General features: G+C 38.7%; 1 protein-coding gene across 1 annotated transcript in view; it reads right to left on the bottom strand.

Annotated features, from left to right (window-relative positions):
- Positions 1 to 22,894, bottom strand: part of FREM1 (FRAS1 related extracellular matrix 1) — a 169,140-nt gene that overhangs the window by 42,238 nt on the left and 104,008 nt on the right. Inside the window, 5 exon segments of the mRNA XM_019664409.1 lie at positions 4,499 to 4,913; positions 12,385 to 12,649; positions 16,653 to 16,848; positions 19,468 to 19,609; positions 22,767 to 22,893. Of these exon segments, the coding sequence (XP_019519954.1) occupies positions 4,499 to 4,913; positions 12,385 to 12,649; positions 16,653 to 16,848; positions 19,468 to 19,609; positions 22,767 to 22,893 (1,145 nt within the window).

Below are 22,894 nucleotides of genomic sequence, written 5' to 3'. Positions count from 1 at the left end.
ATATGCAAGAAACCGAGCTGTCCATTGTTAGATGATAAGGAAAAGGTGGTATATATGGAATATTACTCGGCCATAAAAAAAAAATGAAATCTTGCCATTTGCAACAACATGGATGGACCTGGCGGGTACTATGATAAATAAGGTAACTCAGAGAAAGGCAAATACGATATGATCTCACTCACATGTGGAATCTAAAAAACAATACAAATGGACAAACAAAACAGAAACAGATTAACAATACAGAGAACAAAGTGATGGCTGCTAAAGGACAGGGCAGTGGGGGATGGGCAAAAAGGTGAAGGGGATCAAGAGGTACAAACACCCAGTATAAAATAAATAAGTCAGAGGGATGTAATGTACAGCATAGGGAATAAAGTCAGTAACATCGTAACAACTTTGTATGGTGACAAATGATTACTAGACTTATGGTGGTGGTAGCTTCATAAAGTATATAATTGTCAAATCACTATGTGGTACACCTGAGACTAACATATTATTGTATGTCAACTATGCTTTACTAAAAATTTATTTTAAAAGAAAAAATAATTATAAATCATGTTGATTAATGTTTGGAGAAACAAATACTTTTTCATATTTTGCTGATGGGGGTCCAAATTTGTGAAAATTTTCTGAAGAGAAATTTTGCATATATGAATACTGAAATGTGCATCATCGATCAAAAACTTTTCACATATATCCTGCAGAAATAATTACATGTGTACATAAAAATGTATATAGATAGATAGATAGATAGATATTCACTACAATATAATTTATAACAGCAATTAACCAAAAGTTCCATAAAGCATAAAAGTCCAACAGGGAATTTATAAATCATCTCTGAGACTGAATGTTATGTAGCCTTTAAAAATTATGTTTCCAAGGAATATTTAATGACATGAAGAAATTTTCATAACATAAGGAAGAGTGGGAATAAGTAATATGCGTAGTACATATATTATCATCTCATGTTTTATTGCACAGGATAAATGAATAGAAAGAAGCCACCAATGACAGTTATCTTTCAGTGGTATCATTGTGAAAAAGATTTCTTTCTTTTTCCTTCTTATAGTTTATGAATTCTTTACAATAAACAATTATTTTATAAGTTGAAAAAGCAACAAACATTTTCAAAAGGTACAGTCCTTCTCGTCTCCTAAAAGTTACAGATGGTGCTGAGTAGAATGTGGGGTGTCATATAGTTTTCATGGCCTTTTGGGAGGAGAAGCTTCTACATGGTGGTCAAGGGAGGTCAATGTCAGGAGAGGAGAAATAAAAATACATCAAGCCATGTAAGGAATTCTCAGAGTTGATAAAAAGTATCGTAAGAGGAATAAACGCTGTTGTGATAATTTATTTTTTTTAAATGTTAATATCTAAACTCTTGTTATATGGTCTCCTGTTGTGCTTTTAATCATCCTGTGCTAAAATGTATCCTAGTCTTATTAAAGTTCTAGATTCTTCAAAAGCAGGCCTGCCTCAGTGTACCAGAAGCATTTTAAAATATTGGAGTATAAGACATTTTTTTTTAAAGGCTATATTCATGAAGGGTCATATAGCAAGATATGGTAACACATATAAAGAAACTTAAAAATATTAAAACAAGGCATAGAATTACCGTTTTAAGGAGTCATGTATTGGTAGGTTCTGTACAAGAATAGGAGGAAGTCCTTGACCTGGACTAGTCACAGATTTTATGAAGAAATGAACAATCCTGGAAGACTGGCTGGGTGTTAGGAAGGACGAAGAAAAAGGGAGGCCTTTCACGGGAGAGAGATGTATCAGTTATCTATTGCTATGTAAGAAATGACTCTAAAACATAGTGACTTAATACCACCATGATTCACAAAAAGAAGAAGGATGAGAAGGGAGGGGGAGAGGAAGGAGAAGGAGAAGAAGAAGAAGGCAGCCATATCCTTATGACAACTGTGTTGAATTTACTGAAAATCTCAGACATGTCTTAACCAGAGAAAGCAGTGACGCTGGTCCTTTCTCCCTCACCTCCAGCCCTATCGCCTTTTAAAGATGATTACAGCGATCATTGCAGCAAGATCGCAGTATCTTGGTCAGACAGGCATTCTTTCCTACAAAATGAATGTCAGATTAGTGCCTGCTGGTATCAGTAAAGTGCACCTGTGTTTTGCGTTTAAGTCCAGTAGCTTTACCACCCAAGGTTCTGAGGTGGGGACCATAAGAGCAGTACATTCACACTTGGGAAACTTAATTGGAGCAATTCATCACTCAGCGGTAGACGCCATCCGATTGTCCTTCCAAGAAAAGCTTTTGAAGGCAAGAGACAAGGGGGTCATTTCTCCTACACTGTTGGGGGCCGGGCGTGCTTAGACACTTCCTAAAATGCTTGACCTCTCTGCTCAGGGGGACTGCAGAGTTCAGGGGTAATACGGAAGAAAGTTTGAGGCTTTCTTTGTGAGATTTTTACACATAATGATTTTTTTTTTCCTTTGGCAAGGAAAACCTTGTACTTTTGATGAAAAAGAATCTTTATAATACCGGTATGTATCCAATCAGTAAATTCTGCAACTTCCAAGAGATAACCCTCTCATGATAACCATGCCCTTTAAGATAAATGCTGGCATTGGGAGAGACCTGATTTAAATTCTAGTACTTTCTCCAAACTCTACCCCCTTTTCATCCTCTGCTCTGGAGTATAAGAAGAAACTCTGATGCCTGCACCAGAACTGGTTAACTCCTACAAATCTGCTGCCAATAGGCCCAGAAAATTACTTCTGGTTGGAGAGTACAGTGACATTTGTCTACTTAACGTGGGGAGCCTGGAATCAAGAAAAAGATATTAATAGACTGAAGTGTGGGATGAGACTAATAACAATGAAAACACAATAAGAAATAAAAACACAATCATCTTTTTATGTACAAAGTACTTCTTACATACTGTGTCAATGATATCAATACCTTCTCTCTTCTCCCAGTGCAACGTCATTTCATTACATTTTTTGGACCTCTCTAGTGCCAAGACTGATCCAATAGCCGCTTGATATTATCATGACACTACCTTTCTACTCAGATCCCACCTGAGATAGAGACTGTGACAAATTTATAGAGACTGTGTCAACATAACTGAGCTATATGATATCCAGTTGTTTGGTCAAACACTGGGCTAGATGTTGCTGCGAAGGTATTTTTTAGATGTGATTAACATTTACATCCATAGACTTGGAGTAAAGCAGATTACCTTCCAGAAGGTGGGTGGGCCTCATCCAATCAGTTGAAGGCCTTAAGAGAAGAGATTGAGGTCCCCTGAAGAGGAAGAAATTCTACTTCCACATTGCCTTTAGATTCAAAACTGCAACATCAACTCCTGCTAGAATTTTCATCCCTCTGGCCTTCCCTGTAGATTTTGGACATATCAGGCCCTACAATTGTGAGCCAGTTCCTGAAAGTAAATCTCTCTTTCTTTCTCTCTATATATACTCGTATATCCTATTGGTTCGATTTCTAGAGAATCCTGAATAGTACAGAGGCTAAAGAGCAATGAAAAATTATGATTATTTGATATAAGCAGAAAGTATCCTAAAGAGACAGATGTATATATTTTTTGCTGTTGATAGAATATGTAGAACAGGGTGAACTACATCCAAGAAGAGTGGATTTAAGGCTCTGAGAGCCAGAACATGCTTGATGTGTTTTCACTAAAAAAAGAAAAACACATTATGCCCTCCAAGAATCATCATAATAGTCAACACAAATGTGGCAGCGTCATGCCATAGAAAAGATGCTGAATTGGGATGAGAAAGACTTTATGTGTTTTTGATCAGATTATTTAACTTCTAAACTTCTGAACATCTATAAAATGAAAATAATAAAATGTACCTCAGGATTTTTATGAGAATTAAATAAGATATGTAAAGTGGATCTGACCTACAGTTAACACTAAAAAAATTGCAGCGACTGTCAATATTATCCTCATCATTATTACATGTGTAATATTGATGCTGCCTTGTAAGTTTTCATATGGTTAGTTGAAAAGCCATTAAAATGCCAGTAGATGACACGGACCAATAAGCATCATCATAATAGTATAATTAGGTATTATGACAGTAGTCACAATATACTGACTATCTAATGTTTCAAAAACATGCTGATGCCTTGGACACCTAATCTTATTTAATTCTCACCACAACACTGTGAGGCATGTTTTTTCAGAGAAGGAAAAGCAGCATCACAAGAGTTAAAGAACTCTTTTAAGTTCACACAGCTAATAAATGGCAAAGGAGAAACTCCAGCCTAGGTTTGTTTGACTCCAAAGCCTGTGGTTTTTTGTCCCAATGACTCTTCAGGTCAGTCATTCGCCCACATTCCAGGACCACATCTGTTTGTTTATATTAAATGCCTGGTGCCCGGCTTGATGTAGATGCACAGCACAAATACATGAGTGAAAGGAAGGAAAGAAGGAAATAGGTCTCCTTAAAGTCATTCTCTCCACATCTGTAGCAAGGAACTGTGTATGCATCATACTTGCCTGGATGGTGAATGGAACAGGTTCTTGCCACACTCGACCATCCACAACAAAGCCTTGGTGTGTCCCGTCGGTAGCCACAAAAGTGAAGCAATCAGTCTGGGGGCCCCGTCCTGAGTGCCTGTAGACCACATTCCCGCTGTCTACGTCCTGCTGAGTGAAATTGTGTTGATTCAACACTGCCCCCTGCAGGTAAAGCTGGCCATGTTGTGGGAGCTGGACCAAAAAGAAGGTGAGGTTCTCCACGGGAGTGTCAGGGTCTGTCAGTTGAAGGAGGTCAGGGGAAAGCAGGCCCATGGCCCCCTCAGCCAGTCTCAACCCCCTGTTCCTGGTCACCACGGGGAAGGCTCGGTCCACAGTCTCCAGGACGATCTGTAACACTCCATGCTTGGTCTGCAGGCCATTGCTGACAATGAATCTGGCAAAGAGAGGCAAGGCAGTCTTCAGCATGGATTCTTGTGTCACCATCTACTGGAATGAAATGATAACAACACACGCCTTTACTAAAGGATATGTCGTGTTGGGACTCAAATGAAAAGTCAAAGGCGGGCCTTTCAGGAGGACACCATTCTATTCATTAAACAAGTCACTAGGTAACACACAAATTGCCCATTCTACACCCAACAGTATTTTCTCACTAATATTGATGATAGGCTCTTCTGACGGAGCAGGCTACTTCTGCCAATGATATTTCTCAGGCTTGTCAGTGCTTAGTGTTATTCTTTGCGCCCCCCAAAAAGGAATTTCACATCAAATTAGACCCATTGCAAGAGTTTAAAGAATATACTCATTTTATATAGTTATACTTTTGCAACTGTGTTTTCTTTGTGGGAATTTAATAAGCTAAACTTTTAAGACTGATACTTGGGGCCAATTCAATGAAGTGCTGAGTAGATTGAATTTGGCTAACTCACTGTATTCATATATCTGTGGTATATTTCTTAGGGGCAGATCACATTACTCAGCCATGTAATCGTGCCTACTCATCCCGCCTTTCTGGGTCTCATTTTCACACTTCTGTAAAGTGAAAAATGGACCAAATGATCGCTAAGTAGCATCCAGCTCTAAAATATCATGTGATGCTAAAATACCTTACTTTTACTTGTGCTTCTACATTTGCCCCTTACAAGATATGTGGGAGTTATGATATACAAGGATTGCTTCCCAGCTTTAAGGAAAATCAAATTCTAGCAAAAAGGTTCAGAAACATGGTGGGAGGTCATAAGGCAGGTAGGAGTCAGGTGAGACTAGAACCCAGGTGTTTGGACCCCACACTTTCTGTTCTTGAAGAGGGTTTAATAAATGCTGGCTTAGCTGATAGCACAACTTCAGAATTATAAAGAGGAAGCTGGAATGATATAAATTCAAGGTAAGCAAAATCTCTCTCATAATCCTGGGTTTGTGATACCATAGATTGCTTCTGATTATATTGATCACTAAATCACATTCCACCCACCACTGCCAATCTCAAAATAAAACTAATTTAAATGATCTTTAGAACACCTCAATGTGCAATTTTTACTTTAAGGAGAATAGACAGTGTCATGAAATTAAGCAAACAAAATACACTATTAAAGACTCCAAAGAGTTAAGAAATCACTACTTGCAAAATAAATTAATGAATTCACTATAGACCCCAAAACTGTACTTCAAAATAATCATGGAGTTTTTTCTATATGTTTTTTCCTATGTACTGTAGTTGCTAGCAAATATTCATGGAGAACACACTCTTATATTCCATAAATGTAAAAATCTCTAAAAATAAGTTTAGGTGAATATAACATTAAATTATATAAGGATATTTTCTGCAGGTTCTTTATTTTGAACTAGAGAAAATATGGAATTTATGTTTGTTTTACTAATATGACAAATTTGGCTACCACATTCTAAATGTGTCTTGTCCTTCCAGGTCTGAGGGTTGTCGCTTTGCTTTTCAACATGAAGGAACCTGAAACCAGGTTGTGTTGAGTCGACCAGCTTGCCTGAGGCAGAGGACTCAGGAAGGAGAGCAGCTGGACAAAAAGCAATGGGAGAAGACTTAGGCTGATAAGATTTTGCTTTGAAGGCTAGGCTAAAGTTTTTGAGCTTTTTAATTATCTAGTTGATAAGACTGCCTACAAGAACAATATGATGCATGGAAAAAGGAATCTATGTCCAAAAAGTTAAAATTGCTAGGAGAAATAAAACAAAGCAAATTTCAATATTTCACACACCTAGACTTGTAAAAAATAGAAACTGTTTTTGTTGTTTGTTTTTGCCTCAGCATTACTGTACAGTTTAAATAAGGGTATTGAATTAACTTGAGAATTGTAGATTGAACAAAATCACCTTGTTTCCTTAAAAGAATTACTTTTCCTTTTGTAAAGCTGAATTTCTGATAAATATATTCAAGCAAATAGGGTAATTTCACTGCTGAATCATGAAGTGTTTACAGAATTCGTTATTTTTTGAAAAGAAAATAGAAGCATGCCCAGAAATATATCTGTGTTCAACCTTTTACTTATTAGTCACCTTGACACTTCAAAGGTCAAATGACATACATTTTTAGGTATAAAAATCACGATCTATTTCTTAGGGGAAGGTTTTCATGGAATTATGCCTTTATTTCACTGTTTCCTGTTACTGTTCCATATTTCCTCCCTGAAGTCTATCCACTGACTAGCGGTAAAACAAGGAAGAGGCTGGGTACATATTCCCTCAGTGCTTCCAGTTTTCCCCTTTTCCAGTTAACCCCGCAATAAACATGTTTCATGACTCCCAGTTGACCCTCTTCCACAAACAAAGTGGATCTCTATTCCCTTCCAGATCTCTGTTTCAAAATGTGCTCCTATGGAGAGTTTTAAACCAGCCATTTATAGTTTAGTATAAATTTAAGCCAAAAGACAGATATTTTTAGTATATGCATTCATTGTGGAGTTAAATTCTTGTGCCCCATTAAAACATGTCAGATATCAGTGGAGAAGGAAGGGGAAAAATGGGAGAGACGGGGGTCAGGAGCAAGGAGGGTAAGTGGGAGCTCTAGTGACCCCCAGGGGCTCTCCAGAGGTGGCCATTTTCAGCATCTGGTTCCGACTTTTTTCTCTAGAGACTGAATTCTAAAAATACCTGACCGGGTCCTCAAAGCTCAGTCTCAGAATGGCTACGTGTATCTAGGAACTTGTGACCTGTGCGAGGGCAATGAAGTTGCCTTTATGATCCAGGCCGTCCATCTCAAAAGCCTCTCTGCCTGACGATGGGGATCTGACCACGTCGGAAATCGGCAGCCTGCCATCAGACAGATGGGAATGAGGGCACGCAGGGCAGGGACCACATAAGAGAAAGAAATATGTTTACTGAGGCCCGTGTTCCCAGCTGGGACACCGAGGCAGCTGTCTGCATTGACCTAAAGCTAATAAGCCAGTGGTGAAAAGGATGCAATTTCTAAACATGACTGGATCAGACACATCATTCACTTTCACGTGTAACAATGCAAACTACTCACAGGCAGAGAAACACTATCAGAGAGAGACAGGCAGGGGGAACAGTCATGGTTGGCTTCCCAGTCAAAATAAGCCTAGCAGAGCAAATGCAACAAGGTCAGGGCTGTTCACGCGTGCAAAGGTTAACCAGATGCTCTTCCAAACATTTCCCTCCCGATCCCCACAGAAAGGCGCCAAATATATTCTCAAGTTTTCATACAACAGTGCCACTGCCATGATGGCATCCATTCCAAGGTTAAGAAGCTGGTGGTATCAAGGTCGCAGCTCCTTCTGTGGGTCTGTTTTGTTGAACTTCCTTGATTACACTTCCCAGAGATGAGACACAGCCAAGATGACCACTGTTCTCACAAAATTTGGGGAATGACTCTCTGATTTGTCTGGGTGCCTGCCTGGTCTGATTTCACCATTACCATGGTGCTTTCAAGCTTTCCGCATTTCCTGGCACTAGAGTTGGCTGAAGAATCTGCCATCTGTCATGGCATTTAAAGGATAAAAATGGAATCATAAATAGAGCCAGTTCCTCAGGAAAAAAAAAAAAAGAAAAAAGAAGTCCAGCCGGCATGTCAAAATGGAGGACATTAGTATGTTCTTTTAGTACACGGCTGCCAGCAGCTGAAGTCAGCTTGCTAATCACTCGGTGTCATCTGTCCTAGAATGTGCTGCCAAATCTTTCTTCCAGGCCAGCAGCACCAAACAATGCTGGAGAAATTTATGATTCACAAAATATTTCTGCAGAAGGCAAAATCTAACCATTAACCCCCCCCCCATCTCGTTTAATTAATGCTGCCATATCTTCCATTAAAAAGAGAAGAGGGGGAAAAAAATCCTCTGCCACAGAATTTATCTCTTCTACACCGCCAAATTCCTTGCCAGATTGAACAGCACGAGACATAAATTTAGGTGATTAGATCGGTTGCATAGATTTAATTTTTAAAAAGCACCATGATCGCACTTTCATTAAAACAGGCTTTCAGCTCCTTTGGTTTAGCACCGCTTGACAAACAGCACAGCAGTCCCTGATTGGGTTAGGGACATGACAAGATTAAAACGAGGGTCTTGGGCAGATGCTATGCTCTTCCCTTATAAATATGTAGAAACTGCTGGCCGAACACCAGAATGACACATGGAGGAGGTTCCTTTGCACAAGGGCAGATTCCCCACAAATTATTGGGACAATGAGGTATAACGGAAAGAACTCTCCAACATGAGACATGGGCCTAAACACAGCTCTGATACTCAGCTATGTCAGTTTAGGTGACTTTCCTTTTTGCCTGTTGGGCTCTCAGTGTTCTCATGCATAAAATGGGAACAAAGCATCTCTTAAAGTGATGTTGTCCAGAAATGAAATACAAAAAAGGGTCTAGTACACTGTCTGATACATTGCAAGTGCTCAAGCAATACTAGCTTTCCTACGTGTAAATGAAAGGATTGGACTAAGTCAATGCTGTCAACCTTTGTCATTTGTTTATTTTCTGCCTATACACCCGTTTCCTAATCTTGAGTCATTCCAACATCACCGTCATAATTTTTGCCATTTGCTTGTACTGCCTGTACTCTTATTAGTTAATATTTTGCTTTATTTCAATAACTCACATTTTTACTTACATGTACTTAAAAGGAAACCTTTTAATGACTAAAAAACTGAAGGATTTAACTATTAAAATCTTCATCTTTATAACTACTACAAAAATACATATAAGAAAAGAATCTTTTTTAATTCTAGCCAGATATTGTTGCCCAATGGCTTGCAGCCTGAGGCCTGCTCTTTGTTAAAAAGGGAAACAGTAAACAACGAAAAGCTCTTAAGGACATATGAGCATTTAGCCTGGGAATTCCTTCTGGAAACAGGCAGAAGGATGGAGAGAACTAAAAGGGAGTGGTTTCTCATTCAATTCCCTTCTTCCTGCGCCAGCCCATCTCATTTTGAAACTTTATATCATGGTGGTACAAATCACTCACTTTGGGAAACAGAGCCACAGCCTTCCTGCCAAAAGAAAATCTTGCCCAGAAGAAACCCAGTGTGCAAAACAAACCAAACATTAAACCATCAAAACGCAAACCAAAACGAAGCTCTATTAATAAATTGGGGTATGGGCCCAGAGCCCCACCCATTCAGCCCCTTTATTTTTTGTCCCTGGGAAGCCCTGAAAGGGCTTCTGTACTTTCTCTAAACTCTTCAGAACATACTTAGAACAATGGACTGGACCAGACCAGTGATTCCTAGTCCTGACTGCATGAGAATCAGCTGGAGAGCTTTCAAAAAATACAGATTCCTGAGACAAGACTTACCAAAGTCACCTCTCTGCAGTGAGGCCCAAGAATTCGTATTTTTATAAATCTCCCAGGTAACTCTCTTGAGGGTCTAGAAATTTAGAAATTCCTGGGATAAATGATTTCTAAAATGCCATCGTGCATGAGTTTCTATAGGTATGATGAATTGGAAATGTTTTTGCAGTATCACCAATCCTCACATATGGATATTTTGGTCTTCACTCTCAGCTCATCACCACCATCTGCTTAATACCTAACATTCATTTTTGAACATCTTTACTCATTTAGTCATTGGTTTCTTCAGCAGGGCCACTGGTTTCTCCAACACAGTTATTAATGTCTTTATCAGACTCTCTGGTGGGCACTGACTAGGGGAAGCAGAAATAGACACGAGTAAGTAGTTCTAGAAACAACTCTAAAATTAAAGGCCCTGAATCTGATATACATAGATTAAACCAAGAAGCACCCACTCTCCAGTGATAAATGGGGAAAAAAGAGCAATGTAATTTGTGTTCTCCTTCAAGACGATGCTTGGTGTTATAAAGATTGGAGGGGAAAAAGGGAGCCAAGGAAAGACTATAATAAAAAATGATAACAACAACAGTAGTAGTAATAATAGCAGCTAATACTTACTTTGTTCTTCCTATGTGCCACATATTGTTTTAAGTACCTTATATGTGTAGGCTCATTGAAAGCTCCCAACCGCCCTGTGAGGCAGGTACTATGGGCATCATTCCCTTTCACAGAAGAGAAAATGCAAGGACAGGAAGATGTGAGACTTGATGTAGGCCAGTGGCGACAACAACGGAAGTAAATGGACAAAGTATTGGTGGCCGTAACTGACCTCAAGCCTATACCTCAGCAATTATACTATAAAACTTCTTGAGAGAAAGAACCAGCATGAAAAGGGATCCCCACATGTTATTTTATTTAATGACTAGCAACATTCAAGCACTAAATTGGCTATGAAGAGATTGATCAACCAAATGATTATCAAATGAGTATCTGCTTGTTAAGGACATTCGTCAAGAAAAAAAACAAAACAAGATATTACTTTAAACGTCCCTGGATATTTTGTTTAACAGTTGAACTATCCAAATCATCCTTCTCAATGCTAAAAAGGCAAGCAAACTCATCTTTACTGACATTTAAACAGTGCTTATCAAAGCAGACATAGTGAACTGAGATAGATAAAATATATAATAGAGTGGTATTTGAACATGGGTGTATCGGTACACTTGACAGTTTATGGGAACCCACTGAATAATATGGGATTATGCTACATTTATGGTGCTCTTTTGAACGTTGTATTCTGATGTAAAAATTACCCAGAAGCCATGAGTGTATGGCAGATGAACTAATGCTCTCAGGGCCTCCTTCTTAATTGGTAAAACTTTGGGTTGGATATATACCATGGTTCCCCCAATAGCTAGTCCAGGATTTCTTGGTTTTCAGCCCAGCCCTGAAGACCTGTATTTGTATCAAGGAGCTTGACTTCAGCCAGCTTTGAGAATTGCTAGATGATAGATTCTCTAAAGTTTCTCTTGCTTTGTGTGACTAGAAACAGATTTCAGTATTTTAAATGAATGTAGATTTTCATTAATGTTGTATCTTTGCCTTTTCACCAGATTGTTATTCATGCCAATGATTTATTTGATACAGAATCTTTGAACAGGTGCACAGCCCCCAATTATAACACTGTTTCTATGGGGAAATATGATCCACTATATGACAACATGATTTATGATATAGTTACTGGAACACATTGTGTCACACGGCAGTGTCTGCTTATGCCAAATGTTTACTAGTAAGTACTTTTCCTCATATAGAAAAATACACTAAAAAAAAAGTGGTAAATTACTCTTCTATGTCTCTCCTTAGCTGGCATCCTCAGGGCTTCACATCCTCCTCAGAACAGCTTGCCTTTAAGTCTGCTTATGTATTTGTTTATTTTTAAACAAGCCCTAATTTCTTGCCTTGCTGCTGTTATTTTAATTGTGTACCTTTACCTTTATACAGCTAGTCAATAGAAGAACACAGCTATACCAGAGCTGTAAAAGGACTCAGTTTTGCCCCTCACTTTGTCTTTCTAAGCATTAACCCAGTGACGGGTTTCTGAAACGTTTCCTTGGGGCTCACCTGAATGTGTCACTGGAGACAGGGTCCTTGCTCTTATGTACGTAGCAGACTATCTGTCCTGCTATATCCATTTGGCTGAAACTTGTAATAGGGACTCCAGGGTAGTGGACATATTCCACTTGGCCATATCGCGGTGGGGAGGTGATGACGTAGAGCAGCTCCTCAGGCTTGTCTGTTCCGTCCATAGCAAGGAGAGTGCTGGTCGTCAAGAAACCCCTGCCTCCTGTAGACATCACAAGGGGTTTCTCAAGGATGACAATATCACCTGGAAGAGATTGTGGTCAAGAAGCCTATTTCAAAAAATGAAATGTCCAAGGTAAAGATAAAAATGGTCAAACTGTGTGGGATTCAAACCTAACATGATGTGGAAAGGTTTATAGAACTATGATTAATGAAAGAATGAGGCAAAAGATATGAGAAGATATGACATAGAAGAGGAAACACAGTTGGCCAATCATGATACCAACAGATGCTCAATCTCAGTAACTGTGGAAATACAAATCATGATCACAGTAAGTTGTCATCCTGCAATCCACCAATTGGCAAAAATATAGAAGTCTGATGATACCAAGTGTTAAAGAGGATGTACATCAAGGGACTCTTTCATATGATTCTGGTAGAAGTATAAATTGGTACACAATGTGGCGTGATTTTGTAAAGAGTTGAATATCATCTACGCCTTGACCTAGTGATTCCACTCCAGCTGGGTGCTGGGCAGAAACACGTGCACTGACACCCAGGAGACAGGTACCAGAATGGTCACTGCAGCACTGTTGGTAATTGAAAATGCTGGAGACAAGCCAAATGCCCTTTCAAAAGGTGAATGTATAAACAAACTGTGGTCTATTCATACAACTGAATCGTGCACAATAGCAAAATGAATGAACTACGGCTACATACAATACAGATGTAGCTTATTAGATTCGTTATTTTTGTGAGCAAGTCCCAGAAAACTATAAACAAAAGTAAGAAAATAATTAACACAGAATTCAGGAAGGCGGTTTTCTCTGGAGGATGGGAAGAGCACGGAGGTAGGAGGTAGATGTTCGTTATTGCAAATGGTCCAGTCCTCAAATTGCATGGCAGCTGCACAGGTGTTTGTTATGTATTTTTAAAAGGACGTATGGATGAGCGTATGAATGAATGAGGTAGAAGTGGGTCACATGTGGGCTAATGATACAGTGGTTTACAAAATATGGATTATAATTCAATTCCATTCATTAAAAAAGAGTTTGACTAAAATATAAAGCTTCTACTTTGTGTTAGGCACTGGCCTGAGGATTTTACGTCTTCACACCAACTCTGTGAGGTAGGGTATTATCATATTTTTCAGGTTATAAACAAGGAAATTAAGGTGTAGAAATGCTAATTTGCTAATTATTACACAATTAATAAAACGTGGAGCCCATCTGACTCAAAAGTTCAAACTCAAACACTATTATTTTGCTTCCTCTCTGTAATATATAGGGATTTCTTATAAATCAACACTAAAAGGGTGAATGTCGAAAAGGAAATGTGAGTGAAGTAAATGCCAAGCCAATCCTAAATTTAATAATACAAATAGTCGGTAAAATTTGGAAATGATATTCAGTCCCATGAGGAAACAAAAACTGAAAATAAAACATCACGAAGATATAACTTTAGCCTGGTGGTTCTCAGTGAAGGGCCATTTGGCGATGTCTGGAGACATTTTTGGTTGTCATAATTGGGAGTCGCTACTGGCTACTAGTGCACAGAGGCCAGAAATGCTACCAAATATCCCACAGTGCACAAGAAAGTCCACTCCAACAAAGAATTATCCATCCTAAAATGTCAATATCCCAAAATGTCAATAGCACCAACATTGAGAAACCTTGCTTTAGATGATTAAATTAGTCTTTTTGGTATACTATGCTTTTAACTCAAAATATGATGCAACTTACATCCAATGTAGGATCAATGACTATCCTGACTTTAAATCAAAACCCGAGCCCCACATGCTTCAGAGAAAGTAAAGATGAACACATCAAAGCAGTAAGAAGAATGAGCAAAGGCTGGAAAAACAAAACTCGCCCACAAGGGGTTTCGTCAGGAGCAGGAGATGGATCTGAGGGGAGAAAGAGCATCTGGGTTTTGCCTCAGTGCAGTTTTTCAGCTTTGTAACGGCAAAGTATGGAGCAGGGTCAACTACAGATATGATGTCCTTCTAAACTTCCCGCAAAGATCTCCACGTCATTTTAGCTCCCGTGCAATTCAGAAGACACAGCACAACTGGAAGGACTAACGTGACTTATAACAGCTCCCAAATGGAAATAACCCAAAGTCTCAATATTAGGGTTAGGTTGTAGTCTAACAATTCAATATAGTTTTATTTAGAGATGAACAATTATGGTCTCAAAGTTATGCTGCAAAACTTGGGAAAACTCATGCTAAGAAAAATAAAAAGGATCCAACAGACACAGTACAGATATAAAACCACGCTGTAAAAAGAAACAGAAGAAATTTGGAGCTTCTGACAATGTTAATAGGTTAATGTATCTACTTGATGTAAGTGTTCACAAGTCCTTTTAGAAAATAATCACATGTCAGTTGTAGCAGACTGGGGAGGCACTCATCAGCCTCATTTGCTTTTCTTCCTGGGCACACTGCAAGGGCTTCTACTGCCCAGCCTCCCTCAATGTAGCATGTAACTGTGATTCGGCAACTGGGTTGTGTAGAAAACAGGTACCTCCAGGCCTAGCCCATGAAATTCTCTTATTTTCCTCCACATCTCACTGCCAGACTGCCTCCAAGGCCTTCAGACATGAAGGATCCTCTAGCTAGAAAGTTACCCCAAATGGCTACCTGGAACAAAACCCCCTCCACCCTCACCCCACCCTCCACGAATACACTGTGCGAAGGCAATGAGAAGATAATATGCCCTAACACATTAGTTGTTTGCCCTGATATATTTACTTGTGTTATATTTTGCCTGAATATATACTTAGGATGAACAAGTCTTACTTTTGCAGAGAAATAAATGTGTGCAGTAATATCTAGCTAATCTAAGAGTCACTTATTAGACATAATAAAGGAATATATTTTTACAATAAGCAAACAAATAAAATATATTATTATGTAGCCCAAAATAAACATCTCAAAATCTGTCAATCAAAATTTGTTTGAAAAGATTCAAGACAATTATAATTCTACCATGCACATGAAGTACGATATTTATTGCAGGTAAGCATCCAATTTAGCTCTGAGTTTCCTGGCAGCCAAGGCAAAAAAAAAAAAAGGATATAAGACTATGCTTGGTTCTGGGAATATATAGATCCTGGACTATATAAACGAATGAAATATGATCCTTAGCCTCCTCATGTAACCTCTAAGCAAAAGTATGGGGTAATGACAATTGGGCATACCTTGCTCACCTTTTTTCTAGTATTTTCACTGTCTGCCCTTCACCATTTACAAACTCTGAATCCTGTTATGCAAATGATCTGCTTAATTAATTCAAGAGAAGCTTATTATCTTGTAGTCTTCTCCCTTGACCCTAAAGAGTATGTATTATCACTTTCAAAGTGAAAAGAGCAACAACTTCTAACCATTTCAATTATTTTTAAAAATATTTTATTATTTTTTATTTTAAAATGAATTTATTATTGTTTCCTTTTTATTATTATTGTATTGGAAATACTTTTTCCTTTGAAACTCCATTTTCAAGTAATAATTCACTTTCTAAATATAAAACACATTGATTTGGCAACTTTTGACTTAAAGCAAAAACCCTGGTAAAGTAGCATATGCAGCCATGTTGTGGGCAAGGCTAATTTCCAGTAGGCGTTTTGCAATACTGAATGGATTAGCTATCCATGAACCTCAGAGATCCCAGACAATGCAGGTGAGGAGCCAAAGGATTGAATCATAAAGGATGGAATTTCAGGTATAAAGAATAGAAGGAGTGCAGCCGGCTGAGTGGCTCAGTTGGTTAAGAGCTCGCTCAAAGGTTTGAGCTCTGAGCAACAGCGGTTCGAGTCTGGCCCGAGTTGAGCTGCCGCTGAGCTGCCAACAGGTGGCAGGATGGCTCAGCTAAGAAAATAAAATAAAATAAAATAAAGAATGGAAGGAGAAAAGCAAAGAAGGGAAGGAGGGAGAAAGGGAGGGAGGGAAGGAAGGAAAGAAGCAAGAGAGGAAGGAAAGAAGGAAGAGAGGGAGGGAGGGGGGAGGGAAAAAACCTGAGTGCTTACAGCAGCTCACTTCTGGTTATAAAAGCTCATCCCAATAAACCCTAGTAGAAATGCTTTTACCTTTTCTCATGTCCTTGATGGTGATGTGACAGTCAAATGCAGGTGACTTGTTGCTGCCATCCCAGAGGTAGAAGGTGAAGTGGTCTTGACTTTGAGAATCCATTGCCCCAGTGTGTGTGTATCGCAGCAAGTTCAGATCCACTTCCTCCTGAGTGCATTTCATGCCAGGGTAGAGAGGGACCCAGTCCCTCCCTATCTGAAAGGTGCCAGAATTAGTCAGCTGCCTGTACTTTTCCTACCCCCAAAGCTGTGCTGGTGGACATTTTCTATATCCCCTGAAAACCTCCAATGTAAATCATATTTCAGAAAGACTCCACATTTTTTTTTTTACAGTTTACCTTTTTTTCCTTTCAAAGAAATATATTAAAACAATTTATAACCTTGGGGAAAAAATAACTTCAACCAAAGGATTTTTGACAAAAGTCATGTGGCAAATTCAACAGCAATGTTAATTCCAAGGTATTCATCATGAGTAATCATAGCTGATTAAATATTCCAATTAATGAGAGCAGGTGGGTAATTGAGCTGCTGGAATTGATTCTTTAAATATTAAATGTGTTTCACCTGGGGTTTCCTACTTTTTTTAGTTCATATCATTGTACAACTAATCAAACCTGTATTTTCAAACTGGTTTGTTAGAGGGCTTACCTAAAGAAGATAAAACAAAAATAGAATGGATGTACTTATGCCCTATACACTTTTCAGTCCAAGGAAAATTCTCAAGCTCCCTATCACTCTCTCTGTTATACTGAGTCAGCAAAAAAATATAACTGCAAATATCAGAATGTTTTTAAAATAAGCCAACATTAGTTAAGCATAATTCTGTACACAACTCAGTTCAGGAATTGTGGCATTTCCAATTAAAAGAAGTTCTTATGATCAGGGGAGCTGAGAATTGAGAGTATTATAAAGTATAATAATAATAAATCTGTATCTGATTAATAATATTGTTCTCTCAAGATACATAGCTTTCCCTAAACATAGCCTGTACACATCAATTTACATAGTTTAAGAAAAATGTCATCTTAAAAATTTAGTACCTGTTATTATCTTGCACTTTTCCTGTCTGATTTAAGAAACTAAAACAGAAATTTAAATCAGTCATTTTAAAATTTTTCTTGGCACATTATTCCACAGACTCCCAGGTCCTGCAAAAATGTTTTGTCCTCTCTTCTCATTGTATTACCACTTCCCTTTTTGTTACTCTATTTGGTAAAGTTTCCTCTTCTTTAATATGTTTGCTTATCTAAAGCTTGTACAAAGGTTAAATTCTGCCCCAGTACTCATGGGGTGAAAATTATATTGTAATAATTAAGCTTATTGTTTTCATCATAAGATCTATTTGCAAATCTAACTTTTAAAACAGATTCTCTTTCAGGTTTTAAACTGAACAGCGTGCAATTCTATTTAACTTTTTCCTTTGTAATCTTTTCCCTGGAAGTAATTACAGAAAAAGGTATCTCCTGTGCTCTCTCTCTCTCTCGCTGTCGTCTCCATCTAATTCCCCACTTGCACTCCCACATGGGAGCTCCGACTTGATGAAATTATTAGCAAGCCCCAAAAGAGAAAGAAAATAAGAGTCTGACTTAAGGTGGGGAAAAAACTAAGGAAAGTCAAGAAGAAAACAAAAATCCTACAGTCCTGGTCCCTGGTCTTGGAGAGACTTTAGGGAGAACCCCTAAAGAGCTGGGAGAGAATTCTATGGCGCCATACTGGGAACCTGGACCCATCTGGATTTTCACATATCCAAAACACTTCAGTTCCCATGCCACCCAAATGTGTGAGCTCTCACTGCATTTCTGCTTCATTACTCTTCGAAATGAAATAAGGACGCAGCTGTACCTCAATTTAAATCAGTGATTGCTCTTCACTCTGATTCTCTATGGTACCTATGATCTGAGACAACCAAGCTGTTCCACACAGAATGAATCCTGGCTGCTTTTTGAGGACTGTGCCTGTTACATTAAAAGTTAAGCATTCAGTTAAATAATCACTTTGGGGATGGTGGGTGGTGGTTGTTGTTAGCCTTAATTCACCATTCAAATAAACATTTTGAGAGATTACTCAAGTGACCTTTTCATGTGACTGATCTGTAATTTGTGTTGGGCTAATCCTTGGGCATCATGCACACAGCCTGAATCAGACTAGTGAACACCATTTGTTCCAAGACCAACTTTTCTTCACTGCATTGCCTCTGCGCCTTTGTCAAAGATCAGTTGACAATATTTGTGTGGGTCTATTTCTGGACTCTCTCTTCTGCTCCATTGACCTATCTGTCTATTCTTTCACCAGACCCACCCTGTCAGGATAACTGCAGCTTTATAGTAAGTCTTGAAGTCAGGTAGTGTCAGTCTTTCTATTTCGTTCTCCTTCAATATCGTGCTGCCTATTTCAGTTATTTTGTCTCTCTATATAAACTTTAATCAGTGTGTTGAGATCTACAACCACTGCTCTAAAAAATAAAATCTATTTAAAAACATTTTTAAATCCAGTGGGAATGAAGATATCTCAAAGGATACCTGATTCTTATCAGGAACTGGACAACTTGCTTTAGCCCGGTAACACCCTCCCCAAAAATTTAGGTACAATTCCAGGGGAAAGGGAGCCTTAATAGTGGTTGAATTTACCCTGAGTTGAATAAGAAAATTTAGAATAGTGTGAGTTCATGACAAACTTGGAAATTTCAGTTTTCTATTTGTAGGCAAAATTTAGCTATTATAGAATAAGATCAGTTACAGAAATCTATGTACTGAGAAAATTTGTATTATTACCTGCTATACTCATTTTGAGAAATAAAAGTAAAAAGGTCACTAACCTTAAGCTGAAGTTGCCCATTTTGGGGAAGTCTTTCAAATAAATAGTAAATCTTCTCCCTGGGTGAGTCTTCATCAATGGCTGAAAGAACAGCGCTAGAAATAATACGAGTTTCACCCATGTTCATTGTAATTTCAGCCTTCCTGTAAAAAGGAAGATGCCTGGGTTGGTGTGAAAATAGAAGGTATTGCTTTAGCAGGGGACACTCATAATGACAATTACAGTTTCCAATCTTCAACAACTAGGGAATGATAATCAATATCCAAAGTATTGAAAATGATGAGTTAGACTTATGAAATAGGCTCTCGTTTCACTATACACATGAAAGTCCTAAAGCGCAATTAACAACAATGAATAGGGTATGAGGTAATTACATTTTTCTATTGTTTACATATAAAGAACTTCACAATTTTATGTTACCATCTATTTTATAAAATGACTTTGTTTCTAATATTTTATTTCATACAACATCAGCTCCATGAAGTAAGTGGGCCAGGTATTATCATTCTAATTTTACAGAAACTTATTTACAGAGGTTAAATGACTTAACCACAGGTGTCCTGGTGCCCCATATGATATACCATTATAAGTCTGGTGATATTTAGGTAATCCATGGCCCTCTGCATTACTCTCCCTCTTCCTGTTAATGTTCTGGGGGCTAGTGTTCTCTTCACAGAGAAGCAGAGAGAGAGGGAAGTATGTTATGGTCCGGGTTACACTGAAGTATGTTATGGTCTTGGGACAAGAAATTTGGTACAGATAATTTATTTGCAAAGTGATTTCAGGAACAGGAAATAGAGTGAGGAGTAAGAGAAGAAAAGAGGAAAAGGCAACAAAGGGTGTCTGTACCGCTATGGTACTCAGTGCTGCTGGGGATCATTTGAAGAACGATGTAAAATATGCCTCAAATTGTGCTTCTGATGGATGGGAGGCTGGATATTTATCTTATCTACTAGCTCCCACAGGTTGAAAGCTGCCCTCAGAGGGTTTTCAGCTGTACCTGGATGGGGGCTGGATGAGCCACTGCTGCTTCAGAGAAGCCCTCAGGCAGAAAAGTGGAGCACACACTGTGGGCACCAGTGGGCATGGACAGAAAGTGTGCACAGTATGTCCCACCGCTATAATCAGAGGAGGGCTGAGGGGATGTGACCCAGGGAACCAAAACTATCTCCTATAGCCCTGGAAAGGAATATCAAAGAACGTGGCATGTCAGATGCTCTAACAGTGTCCAGTAAGATGAGAAGAGCCATTAGATTTGGTGGGGGAGCCAAGGATCACCTTTACAGGAGCAACGTGAATGAAGCAGTGGAGGTTGGAGGCAGTGGGCAGAAATGGAGGAAGCGAGCACAAGCTATCCCTCTCCAAAGAGTTTGTCACTGGAATGAATGAGGGACTGGATCATCTTTCTAGTTTTAGAATGAGGATACCTGCTTGTAATAATAATAACTACCACTTATGAGCACTTACTATGTTCTAGCCAGTCTTTCAAGCACTTTTACATATTTTAATTCATTTAATCTTTGCAACAACGCTCTACGTGGGATCCTGCCATTGTGCCCATTTGCAAAGAGGTTGACAAAGAGGTAAAAATAGGTTAAGTAACATGTTCAAAGTCACACCACCGGTAAGTGGCTAACCCAAGGCACTCTGGCTCCAGAATGTTTTCTCTCAACCACTAACTATATCCCTACATCTTGTTAGCAGAAGGAATGAAAACAGAGCGTTTGAAGATACAGGAGCGAAAATATAATGGAGCATACTCCCAGAGGAGGTAAGAGGCGATAGACCCAAGGACACATATGGAAGAGGAAGAAGCGGGGATATAACTTCTTCTCTACTGAAGACAAGGCTAGAAGAAAAGAAAGATGAAGGAAAGATTTTAAAGCAGGGCTGAAGGAGATTTGTAGATGTAGCTATGATTCTGTAGATGTAGCTATCCCAGGCAGTTTAATAGCAAGGACGTGACAAGAAATAGTAAGCCAGATAGAATTGAGTGAGTGCCTTATGTAAGTTATTTTACCTTTCAGTCTCAGCTTTTTCATTAGGGATGATATAATACCTACTTTCCACAGTGTTTGTGTGTATTTAAGGAAATAACATATGTGGAAAATTCCAATATTGTATCTGTCACATAGTAAGTACTTAATAAACACCAGTTTTCACCTCTCTCCCACCCTATTAGATAAAATGAGGTTATCAGAAAGGAGGTGTCATAATACTGCAATATCCTTCATATTTTCATTTTTATAAATCAAATCAAGGCACACCAATCCAACATTCCAGCTAGAGAATGAACAAATAGAAATTTCTGTTGAACACTCTTAGTCAAACTGATGTCTGAGATGCAACTCTCAAAAAAAATGTCATCGGTATTTCCCATAATACTTTTCAAGGGAACAGCAGGAAAGTCAGCAGGATAAAGTAGGAACTTGTTGGAGGTCTCTTTTCCGCAAAGTGGAGGAGACTTTGGGAGACTACACATTTTCAGAAAGTTGTTCACCTCCTGATAAAAGCTCAGACTGTCTACTCCAGGCCTCTCATGGCTGCACCATTGAATATAGAGGTGAGGCGGTCACGGAGCAAACACTTCTCTACACAAAGCACTGGAGAAGAGTTGGGCCTCCTAAAAGTCTAACCTTCTACACTTCTGTGCAGTGGACAATAATAAAAGAAATGGCTGGAGCTGTAGAAATATAATTGATGAAGACTCCGTATCCTATGATCAATCTCTGATCAACTATGAAGGGAGATATTGGGAAAGTCTGCAATTAATATCAGTTCGGCATTTTTAAAAAGTGATCATTTTGACATCAGGTGACAAGGTGTTGATCCATAGAGTAGAGGGCTTGTGGACAATGAAATATCAAGATGATAAAAGAAGTGGCACTGATATATTTAGTTAAAAGTTTGGCCAACTCCACAGTGAGGTCTGTCTGCAGTTAATATTATCACACTTTAGTTGAATCCATACATTAATTTCACTTTTGTGTGTGTGAGCCCATGTGTTTAAATATTTAGTATACTGCTCACTTTATACTCTATGTTCGCTCATTCTTAGTTATTCACAACTAAAAAGAACTTCTAGAGAATAATTAAGTCATTAAAGGGCTCATTGGAGAACTGTTGAGAAGCAGTTACATTAACTAACATTTGCACTCTGGGTGCCTGAGTAAGTGGGACAATTTGTGATGGGAGCAAAGACATCTTTCTCTCTGAAGACACACACTACATTCACACCTAGTGTTCTGGTCCTCAGAATTTTAGAGAGAATGTGAAAGGGACTCTTTTCAGGTAGCTTACTTGTTCAGCATTGGTTTCTCGTCATTGACTGGGGTGACCTCTACCGAAATGGTCTTAAGTATCTTATGTTTCCCATCCGACAGCTGGATAGTAAAATCATCAGCAACGCTCTCTGAATCATCATGCAC

The sequence above is a fragment of the Hipposideros armiger genome, unplaced genomic scaffold (assembly GCF_001890085.2).
Source record: "Hipposideros armiger isolate ML-2016 unplaced genomic scaffold, ASM189008v1 scaffold_422, whole genome shotgun sequence".
Taxonomy (NCBI): Eukaryota; Metazoa; Chordata; class Mammalia; order Chiroptera; family Hipposideridae; genus Hipposideros; species Hipposideros armiger.
Note: the sequence above shows the minus strand (reverse complement) of the source record. Positions and strands in the feature narration are given on the sequence as shown.